The following is a 10,883-nucleotide window of genomic DNA, read 5'->3' on the forward strand; positions in this document are numbered from 1 at the left end:
GAAGATCCCTGAAAAATTTTCTTATTCCTAGCTTGCCAAATGAAACAGGAAATGATACCAAACAGAAGAGGCCATGATGGCAAATTGGACCAAATAAACTATTTCTAACACGCTGTCACGCACCAAAATATAAATAGATGTTTAATCGAAGCAATAATCAGGATAAGCGAAGCCTAAAAGTACAAAGTCCTTAGGGAATACAAATTTAGCTGTGATCCTATGAATAGGTTACATTTATGTTTTGAAACTGTTTCGCTAAAAAGATAATTCTAACGTACCTGACTTTAATAGTTGACGTTATCAAAGGTTTGATAATTTTGCCATGGATGTAGTGGTGGATGGATCATTTTGACAGTCAGATTTTAACTTTTTGTAAGGTTCAAACTCCTGGTTAAAAAATAAAAATAAAAAATCCCTTCCAAACAAAAGGCATAGCAATTGGACAAGCTTGATGTAATGTCAACGAACCTAGAAGAAATAAGCCTAATTTATCTGGTTTATTATTTTAGGATATATAACCGAAAATTCAATACATAACTTAATACAAACTAATCAAATCTCTTGCTACTGGATCAAATTTAATAATTTATCTGATTTATTTTTAAACCAGATAAAAACCAATAACATCATCATCACCATTATACTAATAATAATAATAATAATAATAATAAAAATAAAAGTATTGCAGAGAAATATGGTATATTTTCAAGGAGAAGTTTGGTACATTTCAAAGAGAACAGATGGGCATGGAAATGTTGCCCCCTTCACCATTTCCAGAAAACATTAGAACCGCACTTGTATTTGTCCTTTCCTTCGCATTCAAGTTCCAAATCATCAGAAATGAATGGGACTTTCTGTAAAATAAAAACCAAATGAAAAAGAAGAAGAGAGAATTAGAAAAGGTAAATGCAAGACTTGGGATTTGAGAAAGCAAATAAGTAAAATGTGAAGTAATCAATTCATTATGTGATCATGAATAATTTTATATTATATTTTTTTAATACGAATTAACACAAATAAGAGCTAGACCTTTTGTTTGGCAAGATCTTGACAACCAGTGAAGTTCTCAGGGAACTTGCAAGTGCCGAATTGCACGGTGTACGCTCTTGCAAAGTTTGCTCCACTAGTAGCTAGCCTCTTCTTGTCATTCAATTCCTATAGCACATAATCAAATTAATACACATTATGATGACAAAAAACACAAAAAGGCAAAAAAAAAAAAATATATATATATATATATATATATATATATATATATATATATATATATCCATCGTATATATATGGAACAAGTTATTTTACCTACTATTTTTTCTGTTTACCTTTGCCTACCACTCTCCATTACCGTTAGATCAGAATATACATTTTTTCTGCTTACCTTTGCCTACCACTCTCCATTACCGTTAAATCAGAATATAAAGTGAAGAGAACAAAATAAATATTAATTAAAATTCTAATTTAATGATATTTTAAAATGATAGACAAAAATAAGCAAAAAAAAAATTGATAGGTAAAATAATCGATCCTTGTATATATGGCAAAGACAAAGACAAGGGATTGGTTAGACCTTGTTGGCCTTGCTCTTTTCAAGGTATTCTTCAATGACTCCAGCATTGGCTGAAGAATTGGAGGCTGCGGCTGCTGTGGTGAAAAGGGTAGCTGCCAAGAGAAAAAGGGCATTTCTCCTTCCTTCACTTGCTTGAGATTCTTCGGCTTTTGGAACTATGGCCTTTTGGGCCTTGATCATGGGCAACTTGTAACCAGAGACCGATGGTGATGCAACCAAGGACACGGAAGTGAGCTTCGAATTGAGCTCAGAACATCCTGAACCCGATATGGCATAGCTACAAGCCAATACGCTAGAGTTCATGGCAGCCATGTGGTGCAAGTTTTGTGATGTTTATCACAGTCAAAAGCAAAATCAATTTAATTAGCAAGGATGAAGGGCTTGGATGGGTTGTTTCGTGGGTTATTATTTTGTTTGAGGCTATGGATGATAAGGAGTGATGTGATGATGGATGTAATTAAAGATTGTGGTGGGCGTTTGGATAAGGTGAGCTTCCCTCGATCCTATTGGCAGATCTTGCTCTCCGTGCTAATCTTTTTGGGGACACTTCAGTTTCTATGGGTCTACAGTTATAAGGACCCACTTGAATATTGTTGTGCTTGATATAATGATATATCTTCCTGCATAACTTTTTTTTGAAGGGAACTTTTTTTCTAAATATTATAATTTAAATAAAAATTATAAAATTATAGTAATTTAAAATTTATTTATGAATGTACATCAACCAGTTGCGTCCAGAATTGGGCACAATTTGTTGCACCCAAATCGAGGCGCAGTAGGGGGCAATCGTGTCCAAATTTGAGCGCAACTCATACGAGGATAACACGTACAAAATTTTAGAAGTTTTATCCTAAAACTTTGGTAAGCCATAACTTTTGGCTCGAGTGTCCAAATCTTTCATGTAACTTTATGAGATCTATGCGCTGATAAAACTTTTTTTCAAAAAAATGCTTCTTTGTTCTCATTTGACATATTTTATCTCTGTGAATAGTGTTATTTAATTCTTGTTCTTATTTTTCACTATCCAACAATAACAAATAATCGTGACTTATTATTTCAATAGACAAAAGAGATTATGTAAAACTTATTCAACTAATCAGAAATAAGGTATTTGTATCCCAAAATTTTGTACAATGTCAAGATCTCTACATTATATGTAGGATTTGTGGATTATGTGTAATTTATTTAATAAGTTGTGTGATTACACAATTATGTGAATTTGCTCGTGCGTAAATTTTGAAAAGTTACGTGGAATATAAATAAAATCATCTAAATCAAACACCTGAGTCAAAAGTTATAGGCTTATAAAATTTTGTGCCACGTATCATTCATGTGTGAGTTATGCCTAAATTTGGGCGTAATTGCTCTCATATTGTGCCTAAAATTGGACGCGACCAATTGCGTCCAAAAATTTATGCCACGTGTCATCCTCGTGTGAGTTACACCCAAATTTGGGGGCAGTCACACTTAGATTTGGGTGTGGCTAGTGACGTCCAATTTTGAATGTGATTGATTACTACATATTCGTAAATAGGTTTCAAATTGTTACAATTTTTTATTTAAATTTCAATATTTAATTTCTTTTACCTTTTTTGAACAAGAGTATGATAGACACTTTACTCAACACTTTATATATATTTTATTCCTTATTTTAAATTTAGATTGAATATTGGATTTAGATATTCTCTTAAAAAATTATAATTATGTTGATTGTTAATATAATTATACCCGAATTTAAAATTTCCATTTTTATTATTTATTATTATTGTTGTTGCTGCTCTGAATTTTAAAAGTTGAATGTATGGTGCAATGGTGAATTAATTTGGGCCAAGAGTGAGAGTCTTTACACAAGAGTTATTGGAAAAGAATGTAAGTGTACTATCCAAACTAGTATAATAACCAAGTACGAAAACTTTTATATATATATATATATATATATATATATATATATATATATATATATGCAGAAAAATATTTTTGCAGTTAATGCAGATAAATTATCTGCATTAACTTCCAAAATGACATCGTTTTGAGATTGAAAGATTACAAAATTATAATCATAAAGACTATAATAACCCTGAAATAAATTAAAATTCAAAAATACCATGATTTTTGCCCAAAAATGACGTCGTATTGGGTTTACTGCAAATAACTTATCTGCAATAACTACAGAAAAAGCGAACCCATATATATATGTGGAAGGTTATATTTACAAACTTTTAGCTTACAAACTCTTACAAACTACACTATGTTTGACCGGTCATACTTCAATCAAGAGTGTATGACCGGTCATACTTAGTGTAATTTGTAAAAAAATATTTGTAAACGGATCATTTCCATATATATATATATATATATAGAGAGAGAGAGAGAGCGCGCGCGCGCTAGTGGTCTAAATCAAATTTTGCTAGATATTGTTTATAGCATGTTTCTGATGTGCTACAACATATCCTGCAATATGTTCTTATTTATGCATAATTCTCTTTGTTTACTTTTGTGCAAATCTAATACCCCAACCATATATCTTGCATTGAGATAAATTCTCAAATTTAATATGATCACCTTTATAGAATCTCAGGATAGACATAGTGTTTAAATTCAACTCATAATATATTTTGTCAAGAAGATTTAAAGTCCAAATTCAATTTGAATACTACCCAATATGTTTTATATTCCATCTATAACGGCAAATGACAAGCTTTCTCAAATACAAATTTATAAAGTGAGCAATCAGAGTCTTATAAATTGTCCTATTTTACTACCTTCTATAGGATTTTCTTAATTTCTCTATTAGAAACCTCTACTTGGCCATTTGTACGTGGATGGTAAATTGTGACCACCTTGTGCAATATTAGCTAAAAGGAGCTCAAATTATTCACACCTAAAGTGAGATCCACCGTCAATAATGATTTCTCTTGGGATGCCAAAGCATGTGAATATATTTTTTATTGAAGAATTTCCACATCATCGTAGACTCATTGGGGGGGTATGGTTGCCACCTCCACCCATTTAGAGACATAGTTCACTGCTACTAGAATATACTGGATACCATAAAATGGTGGGAAAGCTCCCATGAAGTCAAACCCCTATACATCAAAGAGCTCCACCTCTACATTAGATTTTAATGACATTTTGTGTATTCTAGATATGATACCTATTCTTCGGTAGAAATCATAATTCTGCACAAAAAAGTGAGAATCCTTAAAAATAGTGAGCCAATGAAAATTAGATTTGAAACTTCATATGCATTTCTTATTCATTCATAATGTCCTCCATACAGAGAGGACTAGCAATGATAAAGAATGACTCTCATATTAGCTTTGGCTACACACCTTAAAATTTTATATGCACATATTCTAAACAAACATGGATCATTCAAAAAATAAGATATGCAATCATATAAAAACCTTTTGTTTTGCTGAGAATTTAAATCAATGGGATGAAACTTGTTAGCTAGAAGTTGGTTATATTAACATGCCAAGGTATCGCAACAATACCTATAGCAAATAGTTTCTCATCCTAAAACATGTCTTGAATTGGTTATAGTTTTGTTGCCCTTGTCCAACTTCAAATCATGACAAGTGATCAACAATTTAATTTTGGTTTCTTTTTCTATCCATGATTTGTATGTCAAATTATTATGGTAACAATAATATAATAACCCAAATAATTAAAGTAGGTAAATGGGAATTAATGAGTAATTAAGGGCTAAATTAAGTGAAAAATCTAATTTGAGGGTTAAGTCCTATGTTGGCACAAAGTGTAAACTAAAAGTTTTGGGCAAAATTACAACTATGAAATATTATTAAGACCCTATAATTAATTATATGTAGCACACCTCACTTAAGCCCATTTAACTCAAAATCACTAACCAAGTGATCCAAGTGGTTGAATTGTAAAAGAGAGGGGAAACTAAAGGCAAAATAGTCTTTCTCCCTAAAAATATATTTTACCAGAACCAAAATAATTCTCTCTTCCTTATTATGCCCTTCCCTCCCCTTCTCATGGTTATTCTTCTCCAAAGAGAAAATAAGCCTTCTTCCTCATCTTTCTTCTATTTGGTTGACTAAAAGAGTGTAGGAAAGTCACCCCTTCATCCTTTTCACCCACCTTCGCCATTGTAACCTACCTAGAAGTAAGAAGTTAAGGAGCAAAAGTCACTCCCCTCATAAACCCACTATGCACCACTTTAAGGGAAGCAAAGAAGATGATTCCATTGTTGGAAGCTTGGATATTGTCTTCTTCTTATTTTGAAGCTTGAGAAGTATTAACCTATGAATTGCAGTGGAATTTCTCGAGAATCCATAACTAGGGTTTGTAGAAATTGGTTTTTTTTTATGTTTGGATGTGTGGATGTTATTATTGATGCTTGTTTTTATTTATATGGTGTACGAGTGTGGAAAATTGTAGAGATTTGGTGGAGGAACCACCACTATACCTAACTTTGATTTAGGGTTCCATTGTTATACTTTTAGGGGGCGTTTGGTACAGGAGAAATTTTTTTTTATCCTGGAATCATGATTACTGGAAATATGGTCGGGAATTGAGTTTTCCGAGAATGTTATCAAAAAGTTGTTCGGTTAGTCAAAATATTACCGGGAATATTAGGTAAAGATTATTGATTCCATGTTTGGTTGATTGTGAAATATTTCTGGGAATATGGGTTATTTTACAAAAATAACCCCTCAGTATTTAAAAAATATTAAATAAAAAAGATGACCCATTTGTACAGATCTAAGCACTGACTAGAAAATGAGTTCCATTTTTGTAACACTGGTGTATAACTCAATGTCTCAGTCAATGCTTTAGACGAAGCTTCCCTTCCCAAAAAAATAATTAAAATGACTTATATCATAAGCTCACATCAGAACCTCAGGAATAAAAAGACAAAATACTAGGAAGAAGTCGTTCCTTTTTTCATATATAAAGACGAAACATGCAATACTGGAAATTTTAAATAATGGGAGAAAAAAAATTGAACTCAGGGAAGCAAGTAACACAATTCACCGTCGAGATCTGGTAAAACAAAATCGGTTTGTTGCTGACCAACAAATCGAAGTAAACACACCAGCTCTGTGAATCTTTACTGCCGACAAACAAAAGGAGCGCACAATAAAATAGGGAAGTTTCGATGAATATATACCCAGGGTATTTTTGTCTTAGATTTTCGTTTTCATTTTCCATAGAAATGGGATTTGTCAAATACCACATATCTTTTGGTAATCGCAAATGACACTTTTCTTTGTAAATGAGAATACTGGTAAACGAAGATATCCGGGTAAAAATTTTGATTACCTTGTACCAAACATATCATTTTATGATTACCAATGATCATTTCCCAGTAATATTCACAAATACCCTATACCAAACACATCCTTAAGGATTTGGGGGTAAGTTGTCCACTGCTTTGTGTTGATAAATTGGTATGGTAATTGATGAATTCATGTGTTAAGCTTGTTATTGAATAATTTGATTGCTTTTGGAATAGGTTGTTTTTTTGGTGAGTTGTGTTTATTGATCATTGGAACAAAGAGAAAGCTTTGAAATTAAGTCTAGGAGAGGTGAACTCTTAGACATTGGAATTAGTCCCGCTTAACATTCCACCATACTATTTTAGAGTAATGGTTACTGTATTAGATAATTGATTGGATTGTTAGAGTATGGTGTAATACGCATTCATATAGAGAGTCGTTGTTTATTGGTGTGTGGACCAATGAATAAGCACTAGAGGCTAGATTACATTATTAATGTACATACTAATATGCAATTGGATATGTGATATGATGTGCTTGTGCATATAACCATGGAATCATGAGTTGATTGGTTAAGGTTCATTGTCCAAAAGAATATGGTGTGGACTTTCCCTTGGAAGGGTGTATTCAAAGATATTCAGCTCTTAGGAGTTATATACAGACGCTGATTTGAGGCATGATCCATTTGAGTAGTCCTAGTGTACTGGATACACGGAGGGCATTTATGCCTAATAGGTTTACTGGCCAAAAGAATATGGCATAGGCTTCCCTTTGGGGAATTATCCTAAGAGGTTCAACTCTTAGAAGTCCCATGTGGACGCTTGTTTGAGTGACGACTCATCAAGTGATCCTAGTGCACCAGGTGCACAGATTAATCAACTCTAGGTTGCCTCATTAAAAATGTTATATTATACCATGTTATTCTAACCTTTCAAACAAGCAAGTAAATTTAAGGGCAGAGTGATCTCCAATGGCCCTTAGTTTTTGAGATTTTTATCTCACCCCGTTTGAGGATACATTTCAGGTTTCTAAGGAGGAGGGACTAGCTCAACAAAAGGAAAGGAGCATGCCTAGTCTTTGAAACTATTTTGTGTAGTTTGACACTGGATATGACATTTTGGGGGGTTTTACTTATAGATTATTTTACGGGTATAGTTAATTGTAAAATAATTATTTTTTGGGAAAAGCTTGTAGATGATATATATTGGTGACTTGAATTCAAGTTTAATATGGATGATTGGGATGTATTGTATACATGGATGACACATATTTTGAATGCAACCAAAATAAGAAATTTCAATTATGTATGTTGACAATGGCTTGAAGCTAATTATGTGGGATTATGTATATTCTAATGATACATAATGAATCCATGGATAGATTTCCTTGGAGATGTCGATTTACGTTTAGATCCATGTGCATAATGTGTTCGAAGGTCAATTAGGGGGAAATAAACCTTGGTGTGTGACCAAGAGTGAGTTTATGTTTCAAAATTGGGACTTATACTAGTGTTGGAGCGCACTTAAGGGCGCTAAAATGTGCAAACTCTTGCGCATAGTGCGCTATAGAGCATGTGACAACGCAAGCTAACGTGTTGGTCATGTAAAATAACCTTTGCACGCTACAGAGTGCTTTAGCACACTGCTGTTGGATCTTTTCAACTTTAAATACACCTTTAATCTTGTGTGAATCACTTGGTATGAGGGTGGGATCATATATAAGGTCTTTCTACCTAAGTTAACCTCCATAACTCATGGTTTGGGGTTAGCTAAGCGATGAATCAACATGTTTATGCAAAAGAAAAAGTTTACTCTCGTTTTCAGTAATGATATCAATTGTTTTGGTTACCTAAGGGGAGTATCATGTATAAGGATTAATTGAATGCCTCATAACTACTATTTAGCTACACTTAATGCTATAAAGGAGTTAATACATCGGGTGCACATGGGGTGTTACAAACATCCACCTAAATACCAAATGGTGGTAGCTCAGTTGGCTCATGGGAGCTAAGCAGGTGGGGATGAGAGCATGTGTTCGAATCTCTCCAATACCACCTTTGGGAGGGGTTTAAAGCCTTAATCTTAGACCCGCCCCGAATCGGATTTGTTGTGAAACAATGAACCGATTGAAATATTTTCAAAAAAAATCCACCTAATTATGTCAAGATATTTATTTTTATTATTTTTAAATTAGTGTAATATTTAATAAAATTACTATGTTATTTATAAAATTAATATACTATATTAATTTATGGATTTAAAGTTTCTAAAGTTACTTTAGATAACTTTATCTAATGTTCACCAAAGTACATAAAAAAAGTGTGTAGGGCCCATATTTTATTTCTCTCTCTCTTCTCTTCACATGGTTCTATATGGATCTCACACACTTTTTTGCGTGTATTTTAGTGAACATTAGATAAATTTACCTAAAGTAATTTTTAGAAATTTTAAACCCTTAATTTATAGGGTTCATTTTTTCTAAAGTTACTTTAGATAACTTTGTCTAATGCTCACCGAAACGAGGTTGTTTTGGGGCGAAAATCATGGTATGTTTGTAATTTTAATTTATGTTAGGGTTATAATAATCCTTATCATTTTAAATTTTAATCCCAAAACAACGTCGTTTCGGTGAACATTAGACAAAGTTATCTAAAGTAACATTAGACACTTTTCCCCTTAATTTATAATTAATAAAGGGAAAAATATTTATCCTTTTAAAGGATATAACTTGGTGTCATTTTATATCCTAACTGTTGATTTCCGTCAATCAACGATTATAATTTATTGCGAATTACTAATTAATTAATAAACTTGACCCAATAAATTATAACCGTTAATTAACAAAAATTAATGGTTATGATCTAAAATGATAAAAAATTATATCCTTTAAGAGGACAAATATATTTTCCATTAATAAATTATGCAATTTTTATAAATAATTAACTACGAGATTAATGTTTCTCTTTTAAGCACAATGTAACTTTATCTCTTGCATACATATATGAGTGGGAGACGCGTATGATGAGAAGAGAGAAAAAGAGAAAAAATAAAATCCACCCACTTCTATTTGTGTGGAGGATGAGCATATCTTCACTACTATAAGAGTAAGTACACTTTGTTCATATTCTTAAGTCACTCATTTACTAAAAATAGGAAAAACAAGACTTCGGTGTCATTGACCATAAAGGAGTGGGTGAAAAAAGTGAAGTTAGGTGTGTTACTTTTTTCTAGTTTTAGCAATGTTGTACTGAGTCTTCGATACTACGAGAGTATTAAGATATTTACGTGCAGGAGATAAAATTATCTCCTGTTTGCAGAAAAAATATTAAACCCATTAATTATATACTTAAATAATAAATAATTGAAAAAAGTTTTTCTCCTGTAACAGGAGATAAATTATTTCTAGTAATCTCAAAACGACATTGTTTTAGGGTTTAGAAAAAAAATGCAGGATATTTTGAATATTTTACTTTCTCCTTGTATAATGAATTTTACTAAAATACCCTGTATTTTTTCTTAAATTCCAAAACGATGTTGTTTTAGGGTTGCAGGAAATAACTTTATCTCCTGTTAAAGGAGAAACGTTATTCCTTAAATAATTACACTAGCTTAGTAAGAGAAATTGATTATTTTCAAGCTTAGAATTCAACCAATTAGTTAAACAACATTTACTATGAATTCAAACCTAACATATTTGCATAATAGGTAAATGTAAATAGAAAATAATTTAGGTTACAAGTTCGCAATCAATTATTTAATCAAACTAGTTTAAATACATTCATCACTATAAATAAAGAGAAATGTATTTCTCCTTTCATGGGAGAATAAATTTTTTTATAGAAACCAATTATAACTATATCTTAACGGTAAGACATAGTTATAATTTTAAAAATTATTTCATAAGGTTGTTGGCTGATGTGAGGAGAGAAAAAAAATAACTTTAATATTTCAACTATGTTTTACTATCAGGACATAATTATAATTGGTTGTTGCATAAAATTTCTTCCGCAACAAAAGAAGAAATTGAGGGCCTATAAATAAATATTTTAATTTATATATTGTATA

At 31.8% G+C, this 10,883-nt stretch overlaps 1 protein-coding gene across 2 annotated transcripts; it reads right to left on the reverse strand.

The window, feature by feature from the left end:
* Positions 1-252: 252 nt before the first annotated feature.
* On the reverse strand, positions 253-1,965 carry LOC133298166 (photosystem I reaction center subunit N, chloroplastic). Of its 2 annotated transcripts, XM_061497427.1 has the most exons (4): positions 1,568-1,965; positions 1,030-1,155; positions 725-854; positions 253-387 (listed from the first exon to the last, which is right to left on the reverse strand). In XM_061497427.1, the coding sequence occupies exons 1-3, from the start codon at positions 1,877-1,879 to the stop codon at positions 765-767; spliced, it is 528 nt and encodes a 175-aa protein (XP_061353411.1). In that variant the 5' UTR covers positions 1,880-1,965; the 3' UTR covers positions 253-387; positions 725-764. The 2 variants fall into 2 exon arrangements, with proteins under 2 accessions (XP_061353411.1, XP_061353410.1); XM_061497426.1 differs by lacking the exon at positions 253-387 and having other exon boundaries at positions 541-854; positions 1,568-1,964.
* Between the last annotated feature and the right edge of the window lie 8,918 nt (positions 1,966-10,883).

Source organism: Gastrolobium bilobum, unplaced genomic scaffold, assembly GCF_033153095.1.
Source record: "Gastrolobium bilobum isolate Gb01-03AN ecotype WA unplaced genomic scaffold, APGP_CSIRO_Gbil_v1 utg12372, whole genome shotgun sequence".
NCBI lineage: Eukaryota > Viridiplantae > Streptophyta > Magnoliopsida > Fabales > Fabaceae > Gastrolobium > Gastrolobium bilobum.

Bases quoted from the DNA above. Each gene is read 5' to 3' on its own strand.
- LOC133298166 (XM_061497427.1), bottom strand. From the start codon at position 1,879: ATGGCTGCCATGAACTCTAGCGTATTGGCTTGTAGCTATGCCATATCG. The intron at 1,156-1,567 runs GTCTAACCAATC...TATGTGCTATAG, and splicing joins AAAAGAGCAAGGCCAACAAG to GAATTGAATGACAAGAAGAG. The intron at 855-1,029 runs GTCTAGCTCTTA...TTTATTTTACAG, and splicing joins AAGATCTTGCCAAACAAAAG to AAAGTCCCATTCATTTCTGA.